Source organism: Nicotiana sylvestris, chromosome 4, assembly GCF_000393655.2.
Source record: "Nicotiana sylvestris chromosome 4, ASM39365v2, whole genome shotgun sequence".
Taxonomy (NCBI): Eukaryota; Viridiplantae; Streptophyta; class Magnoliopsida; order Solanales; family Solanaceae; genus Nicotiana; species Nicotiana sylvestris.
Genome location: NC_091060.1, coordinates 156,269,740 through 156,291,461, shown reverse-complemented (window position 1 = coordinate 156,291,461; position 21,722 = coordinate 156,269,740). Strand labels below are relative to the sequence as shown.

The 21,722-nt window shown below is 36.4% G+C and overlaps 1 protein-coding gene across 1 annotated transcript; it reads left to right on the top strand.

The window, feature by feature from the left end:
• The first annotated feature begins 16,943 nt into the window (after positions 1-16,943).
• LOC104215901 (protein MAIN-LIKE 2-like) lies at positions 16,944-17,608 on the top strand. The gene is made up of 2 exons (XM_009765836.1): positions 16,944-17,333; positions 17,438-17,608. Exons 1-2 carry the CDS (start codon positions 16,944-16,946, stop codon positions 17,606-17,608), a joined length of 561 nt encoding a protein of 186 aa, XP_009764138.1.
• Positions 17,609-21,722: the final 4,114 nt, after the last annotated feature.

Here is a 21,722-nt window from a genome sequence, read left to right as displayed (position 1 = left end):
AGCAATTCAAATTTCAAATAATCAGGAGCCCGCCTGGAGAACAGAGGAAAGGAAATAATAGTCAAAGGAAGACATTTAAAGGGGTTCAGCAGTCAGGTGCCCGCCTGGAGAAGAAGGGAAAGCATTTCAAAGAATACCATTCAAGTCAGCCACAAAGGAACTTCTGAGGAAAATACAAGTCAACGAGGCAACATCAGTCACAAGATCAAGTTTGAAAATAAATCTTTGTAAACATAGATTATAGCTTAGTCTAGCTTCTTCATTTTTGTCATGGTGTAACAAGGAGGTCAGTAGGCAGTATCAGCAACAGCAATAGCAGTAACAGTAAAACCGCAGCTTCATAGTAATCCCAGCTACCAAACTTCCCGAACTACATTGACCTGATTCCTTTATAGCCAAGGATATGTATGAAACCTTTGAAGCAGAGGTTCGGTCAAATCTTTCAAAAAAATGCTTCCCACGGAGTGTTCAAACAGGCAAAAATCGCTCGTATCCGCTCACTTTATCTTTGCACGAAAACTCTTCGTGTTTCCGGACAAAGAGGGCAGCTGTGAGCACGTGATTTTTGCCTCACACAAATTACTCCAAAAGAATTCCCAAAATTAGGTCTTTTCTTTAATTATATGTTATTCTAGGAATTACTGTGTGATTTCCTGATTGTTTGCATGTTTTTATGTGTATGCTTAATTTTATTAATGCATTAAAAATATACAAAAATATAGCATATGCACTTAGGATTTGATTTTTTATATTTTTCGGGTTAATTTAGTAAATTGTTGTTTTACAAAATGAAAAATCACAAAAAATAACGTATTTTTGCATTTTAGTGTTTAATGTCAAAATTTTGTGATTTTCTTTTAGTTTGGTATTTAATTATTTGTGATAATTACTACTTAGAGTTAGTTAGTATTTTTAGGATAATTTGGGAATTGAACATCAATGAATGAATAGGGGCTACTAACAAATCATAGTGGTGCACTAGCTATTTAGATAAAAGCACTAAATTAATGGACAATTAAAGAATGGAAAGGATAAGTTGGTAGTGGAAATAACACTAATTAGTGCCCTTTAAAGGGCTGATCATCAGAGCTTAAAAGGGGGGACATGCGTTTAAAAAAAAATCGCTCCTTGCTCCACCAGTCGCTGGAGCCTTTGCTAATTTTGCTACTTCTCTATTGCTGAATGCTAGCTCCTTCCGTTGCTTCATTTTCCTTATCTTCACATACCAGGTACAACTCAACCTAAAAAATTGTAATCTAGACATGGATTATTGCAAATTAGTGGTGGAATGTTTGTTTGCGTGAAATAAAAAATGATCCTATGTTTTCTTTTATATATTTTATTTTTCATGTCTTGCAAACTCACGGATTCTGTCACCTTAAGGCTAAAATTCTTGGCTGGAAATTACAGTAATGGTGCACGTTTTTTTAAGTTAATTGTCGTATGGATATAGTATCGCGTTTGATATTTTAGCCTTAACCTTTAGAGTTAGTGTTTGGGAGTTGTTTATGTTCTGGTCCTTGGGATCGAGTTCACTGTTTCTTCTATAAGCCCGTAAAAAAAAATTTAACATAGCAAATCCCGTTTCTCTATACTGAGGGGTGATAATGATACAAACTGATTTTGTGTAGTTAATTTGATTTTACATGTTAGTTCGTACTCTCTGTAATGCGTGGATTAATTGGAGGTTGAGTGTAATTATTTTGTTGAAGGATTTAGATCATGGCATCGTCTTCTTTTTAATTTAATTGTTATAGTGTCCATTTGGTTAGTCTTTGTCATATTAATAGTGAACACTTAATTACTAATGTGCAAAATATAGAATTTAGTGATTGCAAGATGTTGAGACATTCATTGATTTTTGGTTGTATAATGAGAGTTACTATTCCCAGATATGATTTGTTTATTTTCTCGTCTTTATATAAGCTCTATCCCTTGAATCAGTAGATTTACTTAATTGAACTCATGTGAAAAATATTTGTTCTTATCATTTTTTCCACAAATCAATGTTCATAAGTTAGGGCCTCTCAATAATCTTAAAGTAGTTTAGGAGACAATCTTGAATAGTCGTGGTTTGTTTTAGTCGAGCAAAGCCCTTTAGAATAATTTCAGGCATGCCATGCCAAACAAAATTTATAATTCATGGCACTCGTAAGATTAGATTAAGAACTAACACTTATAAAAAATATTTGAGGTGTGTCATAAATAAATTAAATCATCCATGGACCTCACAAATATTGCTTTTAAAAATTTGAACAATCGTAATTTGCTTTAGGCCCGATTTAGATTAGTATTGCGATTATATATACTTTCGCGTAATATGATTGCAAATTTAACTCTTAAAAGACTTGAGGGATGCGTTCGCGCACCTTCAACCAAATTTTCCTAATGAATCAATGAAGCGTTATTAATTGTGGACACGTTCGCGTGACATGATTTTTGACGTGCCAAAGGAAAAGAGTATACGTACGCGTAACTCAATTCTTTAATTATGAATAAATCAAGTAATTTAAATGTGGTAAAAAGATAATTGCACATAGGTTCTAAAATAAGTAATTAGACAATTTAAGTCGAGTATAAATTGGTAAGCGACCGTGCTAGAACCACGGAACCCGGGAATGCCTAACACCTTCTCCCGGGTTAATAGAATTCATTACTTAGAATTTCTGGTTCGCAGACTTCAAAAAGGAAAGTTGAAATTTCCTCGATTTGGGATTTAAAATAAACCGGTGACTTGGGACACCATTTAAAATATTCCAAGTAGCGACTCTAGAATTAATAAATAATCTCATTTTAAATAATGTCACTTAAATTGGAAAAACTCCCTTATACCCCTCAGGTGTGTAAAAAGGAGGTGTGACACTCACCTGTAAGAGGCTTGCATCCATATTTCTCATAGAAGGACGACCATGTGCGGACCCCCAACGTATGAGGAAGGATGGCGTTCACCCACTCGCAGATACCATCAACAGGTGCAAGGGGTAGTTTCGTGGCTGTAAAAATATAAACAGTTTAGTACTACCCAAAGGAAAGCAATCGGACACCATTCCGACCAAAAGTATAGAAACTTACGTGCGAAGTTCTTTTTCTTAGGGAACCTCGTAGGATCCGCCACAAGGTGCTCGGTCTGCACATAAAAGTAATTCTTGTAGAAGCGACGGTTGGCTCTATCGTCCATCTTTACCACTAGGCTCTTTGACCCTTGATAGAGCATGTGAATCATCGTGCCATGAATGAGTTGAGGGGCGAAGATATTGTGCATGTGCCCCAAAGTGATCTCACGACCGGCAAGCTCCGCAAACTTGAGCAGCATGAGGAACAATTTATACAGGTACGGTGAAAGTTGATCCTGACATACCTCGTAAAAGTGGCAAAAATCTACTACCAAGAAAGGTAGAGGAAACATGTACCCAACAATAAAAGGGGTAGGCGTAGAACGCGCAATACCCTGGGCGGTCAAAATGGACTATGTCGTTCCCCACCGCGGGCAGCATATCAACGTAGTAAGGGATTCCCCACCTTGCCTTCAATTATGCGATCCCCTCCTCATTTATGATAGAGGAAGTAGGTTTCGGCTCCTCCCCGGCGGGGCGAGGCAAGATCTCAGCCACCAACGAGACCTCCTCATCTTCTACCACTTCTACTCCTCCAGTGGCAAGAACATCGCTTTTCAGCACCGGAATTATGGCAGGAAGGTCAGCGCGAGAAGAATCACTGGCCATTTGTATCAATTTGGTAAAGCAAAAGGATAAAGAAAAGGAAAGACGAAAGTTCCTGGCTAATCGGAGAAAAATCAAAAATCCGAAGTATCAGGAGAAAAGAAGATTCGCAAAGTTCTTTCAAGTAAAGGCAAGGAAGTGTGTTAATCGAATGGTGCATTCATTCTATTTATAAGAGACATAAATTCCCCAAGCACGAAATCCAAGAGTCGCCAATCGCAGTTGATGAGGCATGAAATGATTCAATCCCCTAGGAATGTGTGTAATAATAGCGGCAACCACGAACAACGTTTCAAGTTAAACGATGTTTCGGTTCCAAAACAGCCGCAACGATTCAAGGATATCAAAAGGGCGTCGTTATGTTACTTGAATCTAAATATTATACCCAAGGGGTAGGTATTTAGATTTCTCTTAGATATGTAACAATCATAATCCGTCTACCAGGCCCGACAAGAGACGACCCCGGCAAACAGAGGGACTAACTGTACTGGTCAAAATCTGACAGTTGCGGTCGACCCAACTGAGATCTCGTCCAAGCGACGAGATAGTGGAAGATGACATGATTCGTTCCAAATCCTGTACTCACAATACCCACCAAGTCAAAGAACAATACTCAGGGAACGACGAAAGCGGATGTGGTATGAAAGTGCATTGACCCAAGAACATAGTAAGGATTCCATAACTATATATAGGGAGGGAACCTTCCTAGAAAGGGGGCTTTTCTCTCTTTTTCCTCTCCTTTGTAATCTTCTTCGCAGAGAAGAAAAGAAACAAGTATCTCCATCGATTGGTAAGAGAAAAAATGAAAAACTTCAATAAGATTGATCGCCCTTATTTCATCTTATGCATCATTTTGTGATTTATTTATAGATCTGGAGTTTATTATGTTTGACAAAGATTTACCTCTTCATCTTCATTAATTGATTTAATAAAAAAGGTTTCAATATTCTTTTGGTCAAACAGTACGAATAAGAACACAATAAATTTGGCTTGAAAAAACATGAACGAAGAACACAAAATGAAGGCTTAAAACACGTGTAAAACGCTTGCTTAAAAGCAATATTTGCTTCCTTTTTTTCCTTCATGAGATTGCTTTAATTTTCTATGCAAGTAGCTTTACTGTATATGACAAGTCTTTCATATTTCTTCACTAAACAAGTAGTAAAGAAATTCATATTAGAAAAGCAAGAACTTGAACTTTGTTTTGGAGAATGGCTGTAAATAAAGAAACTTTCTTTATAAAAGGGATGTCTAAAATTAAAAGAAGTTGAATACAAATAATAAATTGTTACGTGCTCACTGAAGAACACAATTAGTGCAGTCCTAAAGGATTGGGGATGATGAACAATCCTTGAATATATATGCACAATCGAACTGAGGAATAAGAATTGACGAAGAAGAATATGACTTATTGGTAGAACACACAATTTCTCTGAGATGATTACAATCAATGCCCCCTTCCTATATTTAACCTCTGATCCCCTTCTCTAACTAATGCTAACAGATTAGCAAGCTGACTCCTAACAACTTTAACAACTATAACCGACTATTAATTACATTTATAGTGAAAAGACTACTATGCTCTTAGGCTAATACCCCTACAGCTATAGCTCATAACAAATTACCCCCACTGAAAGAGTCCTTGTCCTCAAGGACAGAAATGAGGGAACTGCTGAGAGAGTGAATGAGTATCCATCCAAGTATTGTCTTCCTCTGGACAATTGAACCATTTGATCAATACTTGGTCAACTTGTTTCCTTCTAGATTGGACTGATCTCCTATTTAGAATAGTTTCAGGCTCCAAGGGCCATGAGTTGATAATGAGACTGGTAAGTCTAGAACAGCAGGCACGTTCCCAATGTATTTTTTTAGGTGTGACACATGGAAAATATGGTGGATTTTGGCCTGGGGTGGAAGTTCCAATTGACAGACAATTATGACCACTTTCTGCAGAACTTTGAATGGTCCAATGTATTTAAGATTGAGCTTGTGATAAGAGTGTCCTTTTAGGGATATTTGCATGTAAAGTTGTAGTTTGAATAAGACCAAATCCCTTATCTCAAAAGTTTTTTGGGAGATCTCTTCTTGTCAACCTGGGATTTCATCCTACATTGTGCTAGTTGCAGGTGATGCTTGAGCAGCCTGATAGTCGATTCTCTAGCTTGCAAACTCCTATCCACTTGATCAGCCATGGAATGATGAGCTACATAGGGTAAGTAAAGTGGTGGTTTTTGTCCATACACTACTTCAAATGGAGTCATTTTGATAGCAGTATGATAGTTGGTATTATAGCACTATTTCGCAAGGGATAACCATTGTACCCGCTCCTTTGCCCTTTCACTGCACTTACACTTGAGATAACCTTCTAGGCATTTGTTCACAACTTCTATTTCCCCATCTGATTGAGGGTGATAGGTAGTGGAATGATGTAGTTGAACTCTTTGCTCTTCAAATTAGGCTTGACAAAACTTGCTTAGGAATATAACATCCTGATAACTGACTATAGTTTGAGGTAGACCATGGAGTTTATAGACATTGTCTAAGTAAGCTTGAGCCACTATATGGGCTTTATATGGGTGTACCGATGCAATAAAATGAGCATATTTGCTCAACCTGTCTATTACTACCAAGATCACAGATTTGTTATGTGCCTTGGGAAGGCCTTCTATAAATCCAAACTAATGTCTTGCCAAATTGTTTTAGGAATAGAGAGTGGATGTAGTAGGCATGGGTATTTAACATTCTCCTATTGCACTTTTGACAAGTTTCACAACTCTTGATATGATTATAAATGTCCTGCTTCATCTTCTTCCTATAGTATAGTTGACCAACCTTGAAGATAGTGGCAGTTATACCTGAATGACTCCAAACCGCTAAGTTATGCAAATATTGTAGAACCTCATCCTTGAGAATAGGGTCAGGACCAATGACAATCCTTCCCTTCCTGTACAAGACCCCAGCATGTAATAGGTATATTGGATTAGACAAAGGCTATGCTTGTTGTTGAGTTAGCAGCTTCTGTATATGGGGATCCATGTATATGACTGTTTGACCCTTAGAAAAAAATCAGAAGTAATAGTAGTTAGCATCTGCAGCTGAACTTGTACAACAGAGCATCTTGGTAAGTCATCAACTGCTATGTTGTCCTTCCTTTTTTTTTTATAAAGTATAGTATAGTCATACCCCATTAGCTTGGCCGACCAATGTTGGCTAGAGTTGAAATCCTTTATTCTAATAAGTATTTGAGGCTCTGATTATTTGTCCTGATGACAAAATGCCTCCCAATTAAGTAAGGCCTCCATTTGTCAATGACAGTTATAATGACCAGCATTTCCTTTTCATAGACTGATAGTTGTTGAGGTTTTGGACTCAAAGCTTTGCTCATGTAAGTTAAGGGATGTTCGGCCTGCATTAACACTGGCCCAATACCCATCCCACATGCATCAGTCTCAATCACAAACTCAAGAGAAAAGTCTGGCATTGCAGGGCAATACTCATAGCTTGTTTCAATTTCTGGAAAGCTTTAGCAGCTTCTTCTGGCCAACCAAACTTATTTTTCTTTAGCAATTTAGTTAGAGGTTTGTCCTGTATTCCATAGCTCTTGACAAATCTCCTATAATAACCCGTTAGCCCTAAGAACCCCCTGAGTTCCTTAAGGTTTTGTGGGATAGGCCAGTCCCTCATCACCTGTACCTTGCCAGGATCAACGGTCACTCCCTGCTGTGTGATAATGTGACCCAAATACTCCATCCCAGGTTTTTTGAAGGAACACTTACCGAGCTTCATAAATAGGTTATGTTCTTGCAGGACATCAAAGGCGTTTTGTAGATGAACTAAGTGTTCAGACCATGAGGGACTATAAATGAGAATATCATCAAAGAATACTAAGATGAACGTTCTTAGATAGGAATGAAAGTTCTTATTCATAAGGCTTTGGAAGGTTGAAGGAGCATTACTGAGGCCAAATGGCACTATTACAAACTCATAATGGCCATTATGGGATCTAAAGGTTGTCTTCTTAATATCCCTCTCATCCATTCTAATTAGATGATAGCCAGATCTAAGATCCCATTTTGAAAAATATTCTGATCCCTCTAACTCATCTAGCAGTTCTTCTATCACTGGAATAGGGAACTTATCTTTTACTATGCAGTCATTTAACTTTCTATAATCAATACAAAGCCTCTATGTACCATCTTTCTTTTTAACCATAATAATAGGAGAAGAGACTGGGCTTACATTGGGTCTGATGATACCAGATTCCAGCATCTCAGCCATCATCTTCTCAATTTCATCCTTTTGGCTTGCAAGGTATCTATATGTCTTCACATTGATGGGTGAGACTCCTTCCATCAAAATAATCTTGTGGTCATGAGCTCGATGGGGTGGCAGAACTATTGGGTTCACAAAAAGGGGTGCATATTGTTGAAACACCTTCTGCAGATCCTCTGAACTCTGCACTTCTTGAGAATTTGATGTTACCCTTGCTTCTTGCACTGGATTTACTTCCTGAGAGGGTTAAATAAACACCATCGACATCATGTGAATTTGACTAGGCTTATTAAGTACCTTTTACATTCGAATATCAGCTACTACTTAAAGCTCCAGGTTGACTACCTCTCAATGACACTTTCCTTCCTCCAATCTGGAACTTCATCTTCAACTGTTTGAAGTTCCACCTTATATCTCCTAAAGTGATGAGATATTGAATGCTTAATACTACATCAGCTCCTCCCAATGTAATAACCAACATATTAGCTTTGAAATCCACTCCTTGCATCTTCCAAGTGACCCATGTAGTCATCACAGAACTGTAAACCTTACTGCCAACTGCTACAAATATAGAAAGGAAGGGAATGGTTTTCAGTCTACAAACTAACTTTTTGGCTACTGCAAGGTCCATGAAATTATGTGTGGACCTTGAATAGATTAGAACATGAACCATTTTTCCTTTAACAACTCCCTTTACTCTCATTGTTCTATAGTCACTAGTTCCATCAAGGTCATGAATAGAAACTTGAGGATTTAAGGTTGATTCCTCAGAGTTTTCATTCTTCTCTAGCTCATCTTACCAAAGAGACTCCTCTATTTCCTCATCCAATTCTAGGATAAAGAATTGCTTCCTTCGACTAAAATTGTGCTCTGGTGTATACTTTTCATTGCAGTAATAACAAAGGCCATTTGCTCTTTTATCATCTATCTCCTTAGCTGATAACCTCTTTGATCCTTGAAATGCTGGTTTACTGTCAATCTTGTTGAATTTTCTAGGCCCTGAAGTCCTACTTCCTTCACGACTTTGATTAAAATTGGAACCTCTAGAACTTGACCCCACGTACTGCTAGGTGTAGTCAGCAATGACCTTGAATTTCTCACTAATGCTTGGGTATGACCATGCTGTAATTTTAAAGATTGTTCTGCCAATATTGCTTGGATATAAGCTTTCATCAATGTTCTTGTTCCCAACATCCTTACTTGGACCTCAACATCATGTTTTAAATTGGCTAAAAAAATGCTGATGGAGTGCTCTTCCGTCAGCTCCACTTGGGATCAGTAATTCATCGAATTTGTCAAGAAATTCTTGAACACTCCTATTCTATTTGAAAGCCACCAATTCAGCCATGGGATCTGCATGTTCAACATCTCCAAATCTCAAATACACTGCCCTAATATAAGCTTCCTAATTTGGGAATCTCCCCATTCTGGCTTCATGTACATCTTGTGCCATTGAAGGGTCTTGCCTTCCATGTTGATAGAAGTAGTTTGAACCCTATTTTCCTTCAGAATACGCTCGTAATCAAAGAATTGCTCTACCTTATACAACCAATCATTAATATCTTCCACATTAAATTTGGAAAAATCGGACCTTTGATATCGATCCGCCTGATTAGGGTTTTGACCTCGAACATGGTTTTCCCTAATTTCAGTTGTTTCTGGAGCCGCTTGGACCGCCGGAGCTCCGTTGTAAGTCGTCATTGCAATTAATATTTTTTTAATTACCCCCAACGCATCACCTTGAATATGCACTTGTTCGCGTAACTCCTCCATTTCGCGCCTCACCTCTCCGTTTATGGTGTTAGATTCCGACACAATTTCCGGCCTAGAATCGTCTCGCTCTAATACCAATATTACGTGCTCACTGAAGAACACAATTAGTGCAGTCCTAAAGGATCGGAGATGATGAACAATCCTTGAACAGATATGCACAATCAAAATGAGGAATAAGAATTGAAGAAGAAGAAGAATATGATTTATTGGTAGAATACACAATTTCTCTAAGATGATTACAATCAATGCCTCATTCCTGTATTTAACCTCCTATCCCCTTCTCTAACTAATGCTAACTGATTAACAAGCTCACTCCTAACAACTTCAACAATTATAACCGACTATTAACTACTTTTATAGTGAAAAGACTACTATGCCCTTAGGCTAATACCCCTATAGCTATAGCTCATAACATAAACTATTTATAATTTCATACAAGAAAATAATGAAAAGACTCCCTTTCAATTAAAAAAAACACCTTCTATTTAAATATATCTAATTTTATTTAAACAACTAGTGAATTTGACCGCGCTTCGCGCGGTAATAAAAGACCTTAATAGATTTAATATTAATTTTTAAATAGTATTGGAGTAATACAAATATTTTATAATTTAAACATTTGAAATACTATTTTCAATTCAAATAAATTAGATTAACAGTTAATTTGTGTTTTTCTCAATTTTGATTTTTGTATAATAGTATAGGTGAAGCTAATTTTTTCTTAAAAATCATATATGTGAATATATAAATTTCAATTAAAATTGATCTCTATATGGGTAATGTGTAAATTTTACATGTCTATAAGTATTTAACTTTTTCTTTTCCATTATAGAGTCAAATTTTATTATTTTCATAATTTTCTCCATGTTTAAAATCAAGAAGAAAAAATAAGAAAGATGAATTAAAGGAAGGGAAACTATCACAAATCTACGAAAATCAAATGAATTTCTTTCCTCCCCGTTATTTCTATTTTAACGTTTTTCCTTTTGTATTTTCTTCTTTTCCAACTTTCATACTTTTCTGCCCATTTATTTTCAATAAAAAAAATGTCCATACTCTACTTCATTTTTCTTATCATTTTCGTAACATCCCAAAATCAATCACTCTTACATTATAGTATTATGTCTTTTTACCCTCAATACCATCAAATTATTTCAGATTGTGCAAAATTAAAAAAAAAATATGTTCTTTTTTATTGAAAGTTCTCCTATAAATTCAATATAGAACTTCATAAAAATGGAATGGTCAGGAAAAAGGAATCCACAAGAGCTTAAACTGAAAATCCAACCACTGGTCTCTTCTAAAAACAAATGAAAGGGTTATACATGAGAAAGTGAGGAAATGTAGATTCTGCGTGAGTTACATTTTTGAATAATTTGTATCCTATGCATAAGTTATATTTGTGAATAATTTGTATTCTATGTCCATATAAGTTGTTTGTGAATAATTAATATCCTATATTCATATAAAATGAGTTTTTACTCTCTATGGTTCCAGTGGCTAAAGAAAAAGGTTTTGTTGGCTGTGCATCTACATTAAAGGAGAAAAATGTCCAAAAATGAGAAAGAAATACCCGATCTCATTTGAAAATCCTTAAAAGAGCAAGCAAAATAGTAAAGAAATATTGAAGCCTACAAGCAACACTTGCATCAATTTCTCATTGCAAGTCTGCTTTTTGCTAAGAACTTTCATACAATCATATAAACCTTTACTTCTAATTATAAATAAATTCTGAAAAGAAAAAGTTGCAAGAGAAATAAAAGACATCATGCAAAATTTTACCTAGCCTTATAATCATTAACTAAACCTTTTACAATACCATATTAAGAGTAATGAAATTTGCTTAATATCCTGATCCGGGCTTCCTTCTTGTCCTCATGTGTTTAACCTGAAGTTTTATGGTGTATCTGTAATTAAAGAAATAGTAAAATAGTTAGTACAAATACGAAAAATACTAATCATATTGATTCTCTTTTGTTGCAAACTTTTCTATTCACAACAACAGAAAATGGGATAATTTAAACTCAACATGAGAATATTATGTAAATATAATTTCTTGTCCAACAATATAGCTTTAAGTTAGATAGAACTACCACCTAAAAAAATCTCTCGTAATTTATTAACATCTCTTATGCTAATAAACCAAGTCAAATGTGGACATAGGCAAGAATGATGCACTGAGACGTAAAATACTAAATCCAAACAAAGATTGAAATGGAAGAAGACGAACAAAGAAAAAGAAAGTGAAAACAACATGTACACTTTAAAATGTATCGATGATAGAGTAGGGTCTTTAAATATTTCAATGCCTTTTCTATACAAAACGTAACCTCTGTAGAAGAAGAGAAAGAGTGGGAGGTATAATTAGAAAAATTTAATTAGAGAATAGAAACGGCTTTAGACTCCTCTAATACCACATTGAAAGCATAAAAGAATATGAAATTGGAAAAGAATAAGTAAAATTCAAAAAAAGAATAAAATAGATAAATAGGATCATTGGCCAAAAAGAAGTGTCAACTCATCTTTTATTTTCCCTACGTTATATATATAGAGAGAGATATCTAACAGCCAATTAGATAATTTTAGGCATCCAATGATGTGGTATAGCTATAGATGAGCTCTAATAATCTCTACAAGTGCCAAATATGATTATTGGTACAGATGCCTACAAACAATTTGCGATCCAAATCATGATATTTTGTCCACAGTGATTCCTTGTGGTCCAAACGGTACATTGATCACATTTGAGTATTTAATAAGAATTCTGTCCAGGGTATTATTATATGGAATGAGTGTACTTTAGGGGAAGAAAAGTATCTCCCCCCTTATCTTTTGCTTTATTACTATTATTATTATGGAGTTGCTATGTCCTAGTTGACATCAATTTAAGAGAATCTTTTTGTTTTCAAATTCTTGTTATACGTTACTAGAAATTTTTATTGAATTTTTCTTTCGGCAAAATCCATAAATTGGGAATAGGACACATCCTTGGTTCCTTCTTGCAGTACTGAGTAATTTAATTCTGAGAAATCATTTAATTTTGGGGACAAAGGACGACCACCCAATTAATGAGTGTGTTCTTGCTAGTCCAGTAAAAAAAAAAAATCTGAGGCGTTTGTTTGAAATTGCAAAAATTCGGAATATAGTGGCCAATAAAATATGGATTTCAGTATGAACATAAGAATAGAAGGGAACCTTGGAGCAATGGTAAAATTATCTCCATGTGACCTATAAGTCAATAGTTCGAGTCGTGGAAGCAGCCACCAATATAAGCATTAGGTTAGGCTATCTACATCACATTCTCTTATGGTGCGACCCTTCCCCGAATCCTGCGTGAACACGGGTCTAAGAATGTCTCAGTTGTCTCCATGTGACTTATAAGTCAGGGGTTCAAGCCGTGGAAGTAGCTACCGGTGCAAGCATTAGGGTAGGTTGTCTATATCACACCCCTTAATCCTTCTGATGCGTCACTTTCCCCGATCCTGTATGAATGCGGGATGCCTTGTACACCGAACTGCATTTTTTGTAAATCTAAGAATGTCTTAGTGTTTTCAAATAAATATTACTCATATATATTTTGAAATTTCAGTGAAGTGTATTTTCTTCATATTATAATTGAAAACACTTAAAGTCGTAATTAAAACTTACTTATTTCGTCAAATAAAAATAACTACATATAATACTCCGGGAAAGTATATTTATTTAAAATGAGCTAGGAGTAGTTTGTTTTTGTTTCATGACTTTTGAAGTTGAAAGAGATGGTATTGTGGAAAATTGTTCCTTTCTTGTGGTACGGGGCTAAAAGCAGAGCCAATTGGCAGGTTAAAAGCGAGACGCCTAACTTGCTTGAGCGTTACAGTTAGGATGCAGAGGATAGAGACCTACTTTTCAAGTTTTTATTAAAGTAGGAATCAACACTTTGGTCGCACAAAAGTTACACATTCCTCAAGCAAAGCATGCCGAATCTGAAACTTAAATAGTGCCCTTTTGGGCAAAAATTATTTTTCTACTATTAATAAAAAAGTTACATAAGTACATAAAACGCAATATAATACTGTGTTTTACTTTAACGAAAGCTTAGTCGTTAAAGTTAAACGCATTACTATACTGTGATTTATTATAAAAAATAATTTTTTTTAAGGAAAACGCAGTACAATATTGCGTTTCCCTTAAACACAGTATTGTACTGCGTTTCCCTAATAAAATTGGGCGCACCTTATAACTCTGCCATAAATGCCTATATTTAATTAAAGAAAAACGCAGTACAATACTGCATTTAAGGGAAACGCAGTATCGTACTGCGTTTAAGGAAAACGCACTATTGTACTGCGTTTTTCTTTAATAAAATATAGGGCCTCTTCTTCTTCCCCAAGACAACGACTCCATTAAAAAACTCCCCCCTCCTCACTGCTGGTCCCTCCCCCCCTCAAATTAAAAATAAAATAAAATTTGGGCTCCACCCCTCACCCAAAAAGCAAAGAGTGTAGGTCCCGGACACAACACAAGCTTTGGATTCCTTCTTTCGGGTTCAAAAATTCAATTTGAATCTATTTCAAAAAACTTAAATCGAGATATTTCGATTTTGTTTATGTCGAAACTCATATAGTACATGCATATTTGTATTGTTGAATGTGTTTCCATGTTAATTTGTGTTATGTTTGTGTTTAAATTTGTATCTTATTTATACCCGGATTGATTTATTAGCTTTGGGACAAAAAATAGTTAAAACTTGATAAATAATTTTTATTGTTAATGCTATGTTTTTATTTGCTTAAATAATAAATAAATATTATTTATTTAGTTTGTTGTTCATATGTATGTTATGTTTGTTGTTTTTATATGTAATAGTGGCCTTTTAGCGGTAGTAAATATAGAGCCTTTTAGCGTAGTAAAATATAGAGTTTTTTAGCGTAGTAAAATATATAACCTTTTAGCGTAGTAAAATATAGAGCTTTTTAGCGTAGAATCTTTGTAGTTTAAGTATGTAGTAACTGGAACTCATAGATAATTACTCAGTCCAATTCAATAATTAATTATTTAATTTATTAAATTAACAAAATTGTAAAAATGTTGAAATTGACACGCATAATAATTAAGGATAACTTGGTGCTACCGGGCCTCAAATATCGAGCCTGGAACCCATACATAATTATTCAGTCCAATTCAATAATTTTTAATTTAATTCCTTAAACTAACAAAATTTTAAAAATGTTGAAATTGACACGCATAATAATTATGGATAACTTAGTGCTACCGGACCTCAAATATCGAGCCTGGAACCCATAGATAATTACTCAGTCCAATTTTAAAAATAATTATTTAATTTATTAAACTAACAAAATTCTAAAAATGTTGAAATTGACACACATAATAATTAAGGATAACTTGGTGCTACCGGACCTCAAATATCGAGCCTGGAACCCATAGATAATTACTCAGTCCAATTTTAAAAATAATTATTTAATTTATTAAACTAACAAAATTCTAAAAATGTTAAAATTGACACACATAATAATTAAGGATAACTTGGTGCTACCGGGCCTCAAATATCGAGCTTGGAACCCATAGATAATTACTCAGTCCAATTTTAAAAATAATTATTTAATTTATTAAACTAACAAAATTCTAAAAATGTTGAAATTGACACACATAATAATTAAGGATAACTTGGTGCTACCGGGCTTCAAATATCGAGCTTGGAACCCATAGATAATTACTCAGTCCAATTTTAAATATAATTATTTAATTTATTAAACTAACAAAATTCTAAAAATGTTGAAATTGACACACATAATAATTAAGGATAACTTAGTGCTACCGGACCTCAAATATCGAGCCTTAGACCCATAGATAATTACTCAGTCCAACTTTAAAAATAATTATTTAATTTATTAAACTAACAAAATTCTAAAAATGTTGAAATTGACACACATAATAATTAAGGATAATTTAGTGCTACCGGGCCTCAAATATCGAGCCTGGAACCCATAGATAATTACTCGGTTCAATTTTAAAAATAATTATTTAATTTATTAAACTAACAAAATTCTAAAAATGTTGAAATTGACACACATAATAATTAAGGATAACTTATTGCTACTGGGCTTCAAATATCGAGCTTGGAACCCATAGATAATTATTCAGTCCAATTTTAAATATAATTATTTAATTTATTAAACTAACAAAATTCTAAAAATGTTGAAATTGACACACATAATAATTAAGGATAACTTGGTGCTACCGGGCCTCAAATATCGAGCCTGGAACCCATAGATAATTACTCAGTCCAACTTTAAAAATAATTATTTAATTTAATTAACTAACAAAATTCTAAAAATGTTGAAATTGACACACATAATAATTAAGGATAATTTGGTGCTACCGGGACTCAAATATCGAGCCTGGAACCCATAGATAATTACTTGGTTCAATTTTAAAAATAATTATTTAATTTATTAAACTAACAAAATTCTAAAAATATTGAAATTGACACACATAATAATTAAGGATAAATTGGTGTTACCGGGCCTCAAATATCGAGCCTGGAACCCATAGATAATTACTCAGTCCAATTTTAAAAATAATTCTTTAATTTATTAAACTAACAAAATTCTAAAAATGTTGAAATTGACACACATAATAATTAAGGATAACTTGGTGCTACCGGACCTCAAATATCGAGCCTGGAACCCATAGATAATTACTCAGTCCAATTTTAAAAATAATTATTTAATTTATTAAACTAACACACACAATTAATCTTCTTTAAATTGTAGTAGACGACATGGACTTTCCGTCTGCGCATCTTGGACCAGCCGAGGATCAGCTATTAGTGTTGCAGGGCGACCATAGGTCCTCCTTTGTATGGGAGGGACATCTATCGGATCAACCTCTCCGCGCCAGGAGACCTGACGATTTGTGGGACTTCATGGCGCAGCATCATTTCCATGCCCGCGTAGTCGAGCGCCTACAGGCTACGGGCTTCTATACGATTTTTTGGTTTGGGTGGATGCAGCTTGATTGGTCTCTCATCACGACCTTGGTAAAGCGGTGGCGACCGGAGACGCACACTTTTCACTTGCCCACTAGAGAGGCTACCATTACGCTGGAGGATGTTCAGGTTTTGTACGGGCTGCGATAGATGGACGGACCGTTGCACTGCCCCAGTACATTAGATCCATGACGCGTCGACAGTATTTAGATATGATGGGGCAGTATACTGGTTACAGACCTCAGGGTGACGCTGTAAAGAGAGGGGGCAGTCGCATTGCTTTGTCAACCATCAGAGATCATATGGCATTTTTGCACCCAGACATTACCAGCGAGACGGAGGATCTCCATATTGAGTGGTACATGAGGTTGGCGCTGCTCCTTCTTTTCGGGGGTGTCTTGTTCCCGAACACTTCGGGAAGTCTAGTGAGTATACGCTTTCTCCATCATCTGCGGCAGCTACATGATTTACCCCTATACAGCTGGGGTGCTGCTGTTCTCGCATACCTGTATAGGAGCATGTGCCGGGCGAGCATGCTTTGCCAGGTGGACATATGTGGTTTTCTTCCCCTTCTACAGGTAACAACATTTTTGAATACTTTGTTCATTACTCCGAATTCTATATGGTCGAAATGACTCTTAAATTTTACGTCATCCTTTTATCTTACGTTTGGGCCTGGCAGCGGATCATGTCGTTGCAGCCACCTCTACCACCACTAGATACCGGTGAGGCTCATCCGTTTCTCCCTCTAGCTTCTAGGTGGGTTCTCCGGCGTTGGAACTACCGATGGACTGATGCTCATCATAATCTCCCCCTTGTCAGGGATGTGTTAGATATGTTGGTGGCCGGATAGGTAAATATGTACCTATACTTACTTGTTATAAATTGAGTTGTGTTGCGCATACTCACTTTATTGTTATTATTAGGTAGTTCATCTGGACGCCATACAACGATGAGTTGCTAGCTCAGCTGCCCGATTATTGCTCAGTCGACCGATTGCTTTGGAGCACCTCCGTCCCAATGATCTTCTTCGATATGGTTGAGTATCATGCCACAGAGCGTGTGCTTTGCCAGTTTCACCATCCCCAGCCTATATCGGGGGAGCCTGCATGGGTGCCTACACACTATCAGCGGGATGACCGTACTAGGGTGGACGATAGATTTATGGGATGGCTAGAACAGCAGGTCCATATTTGGGAGCAGCGAGGTGACCGTATTCCGCCACCACCTTCATTTACCCAGGAGGCCACTATTCAGCTGTATACGTCATGGTACCGCCATCACACCCGACTGATGATTGGGAACCCCATTCATGTACTTGGCGAGCGCTAAAAACTATACGCCTGGAGGCACGAGGCACCGGTATATTTTTGTGGCTTATTAATATCTTATATTTGTGATATAGCATTATTTAATTAATATCTTAAGTGTTTCACAGGCTATTGGGCATCACCTGGTCTACCAGTTGGGATAGGAGATGCAGCAGCATGCCGACAGTGCTGCACTCGTTGAGTATGGCCGGTGGGTGGCAGATCTGGCTCGTCGGATCCTGTTTCAAGAGAGAGATGGCGCGAGGTTGGATCACGAGGCTCAGTATGCGGTGCTAGAGGAATACCATCGGGGTAGGGTTGTCCCACGAGGTAGGGGTAGGGCACGAGGAAGGGGTGCCCCACGGGATCGTGGGGGATGGCGAGGAGGTGGTCCCCAGCAAGGGGGCGTTGAGGCACCTGTCAACCCACCTGTTGAGGGACATGATGAGGATTTTGGAGATGAGGATCTTGGAGATGATCAGCCGAGTTATATACCTCTAGTAGATGAGCCTTCCGGCAGCATGCTGTCGTACAGCCTTCAGCTATCTCTGCCAGCATCGCAGGTCACCCCGTTAGGAGCATTGTTGATCACGGTCACATTCGACGGGGATGTAGACCTGTACTTTGCAGTCCCATATACCACAGCTGAGGATCGGCTGACCTGGGACGTGGATGGAGGGCGGTTATGCCTCATCCCCGGCGGTTGATGCGAATCTACCACAGGCGCATGTATGTTTGTATTACTGTAAAATTTCAATTTATTTTTTTTTCCTTAATGAGCTGCCATTAATTAATTTTTAACTTTCTTATGAAGGCTTCGTCCCAGCCCATCTTTGAGGCCACTACATGCTTTGATGAGGACACCACGGATGCATATACTCAGGAGGTCGATGAGAACACGGTGAGAAAATGCTTTTTGACTTAACACATACAATACTAATATACTTTTTCACATGCTAAGCTTAGTACTTGTTTTGTAGGTTTCTGACGGCCCGACGGCCTTTACTACCGATCCTGCCAGTTGTGGTGTTGATGCTGCTGCACATCCTCACATAAAGAGGCGGCTTGAAGATGATGATCCAGATAGTGTACCCGAGCGACAGGGGATGCGACTCAGACCAGCAGCAGCACTGAAGCACACAGGCTGCAGGACACATTGATTTACTTATGTTTTTACTTTGTGTAAATAGTACATTATGTAAATAATGGTAACAATTATGTTTTAGAAACAATTTTATTTTAACTGCGTTTGAACAACAATTTTACTTTAACAGTATAACACAAACACAAACCTTGCAAACCTAACACAAAAACAAACAGTAGAACTAATGAAAACACTTGACAAAGGAAATATAAAGATACACTACACCGCTCAACATGTACATGCCATTGTTTAGTCACTACCGCCTAGTATTCTCTGCTCCAACCACTTGAGCTGGTCTTCCAGCTTTTTTTATCTTCTTCCACCTCCTTGAGTTTCGCCTTCAACTCCGCAATTTCTTGCTTAGATTGGCGCTCTCTGTCCCACTGCCCCGTACACACATTATGAATATGATACAACTTGTCTTTGTAGTATTCCTGCTCACATGGTTCATCAATCCACACCTTAAAATTGCATGTGGGTACGTCAGGTTGCCTATAAAACTTGTTCATACACGCCCAGTAGCGACGTCCAGCTTCTTCCCAACAATCGTACATCATGCTTTTGGTTCCGCAGTCGCACCTTAGGCAATAAAGAGGTTGTTGAGACATTTCTTAAAGAGAAACTTTGGTTTTATGGAAATATTTGCTATAGGTTGTTGTTAAGCACAGAAATAACTAGAATGTGCCCGTTATTTATGAGCAAGATTTCACATAAAACGTAGTATTATACCACGATTTTCTTATTAAATTTCTCTGAAACGAAACTGCTTTTTCACATGGTTTTCAGCTTTTTCAGAACGACAAGACAATTCAATACAACGTAGTATTATACCGCGCTTTACATATTAAATTTTTCTGCAAGAAAACTGCTTTTTCATATGGTTTTCAGCTTTTTCAGAATGACAAGATAGCTAAAAAAATGTAGTATTATATCGCGCTTTACATATTAAATTTATTTTTTAATATTAATTTTTTTGTATTTTTTAAAAACACCAATAAGTTTAATATTTGAACAACTATATCAAAAGGTCATGTTAAAAAATAAGATGTACCAAGATTATGAAACATAATTTTATTTGATAGATATTGCAACATACACAAGTACAGACACATATTACAAAAAATAATACGAAAACAAAAGACTAGGGGTATCCTTGATAGTTGGGTACATTCGACGAACTTGCACCAGGAGCTGGATTAGCACCGCCACGCACACCACCTAAAGGACATTTACGATGGTCGTGTCCTGTTTGCGAGCATATGCCACATTTACGCGCATAAACGGTGTCACCAACATCCATTTGGTTCCGTATACGCGTTCTCTTTTGCACTTGCAGCTTGCGCAAATAGTCCTTGTTACATACTGTCACACCTCCTTTTTTCGCCCCCGCAAGGGGTGAAGGAGTTTTTCCAATTAAAGGACAATCGAAACGGGATTTGTTTATTTATTTCAGAGTCGCCACTTGGGAGATTTAGGGTGTCCCAAGTCACCAATTTAATCCCGAATCGAGGAAAAGAATGACTCTGTATTACAGTCCGCGAACCAGAAATCCGGATAAGGAATTCTGTTAACCCGGGAGAAGGTGTTAGGCATTCCCGAGTTCCGTGGTTCTAGCACGGTCGCTCAACTGTCATATTCGGCTTGTTTATCTGATTTTATACAATTATGAGCTCATGTGCAAATTTTACCCTTCAGCCGCTTTTATTATTTTTATTTATTGTTATTATTTTATGGAGAATTGCAACATTGTGAAAACGTATTTCAAACCACGTCACAATCAATGCACCCGTGGTTATCGACACCTTTTGACTCCGTTGAGATTTGGATTTGGGTTACATAAATGCACACCCATATTTAAGAAAATAATTTGTTAAAGACGCGCCTAGAGCGACTAGCGTATTGTTGTTTTGGGAAAGGCCGTAGAATTTCACTAGACGGCCAACTCCGATGTTCTAAATAATTAATACATACATTTGTGAGGGCCCCGCAATCTATACATTTTACTAGGCGAGGCTCATCTCATTTATTTTAAATGGACAAATCTTAAAGCGACTGCATTTTTCTATTAAAATTAGTCTCTAAAATAAAGAAAGAAAATCCTAATTAATTACGAGCTTTTTTTTATTTTATTTTAAGAAAGCATGGCATACTAATTGCTAGATTAATACAAATATTGATGAAAAGGAATTTCACTTAAAAATTTCGAAATTATAAATAAAATAAAAATTCGACAACTAATATTCAAAAGAATCAAATATAGCTAAATTAAAACTCGCATTGTTATAAAAAAAAACTATTGAGATTAATTATTCACAACTATTTGAAACTAGATTTAACCATAATTACTAAAGCTTATTAGAAAGTTTATTAAACTTAAACGGTCTTCTAATCTTGTTCGAACTCAAATCATGCCTTAATGCCTAATTCACGAAATTTAGTTTAAATTCATGCCTTAGCTAAATTTAGCTACTTGTTCACGATTAACCTACTGTTGATAATCTTAAAACCTTCAT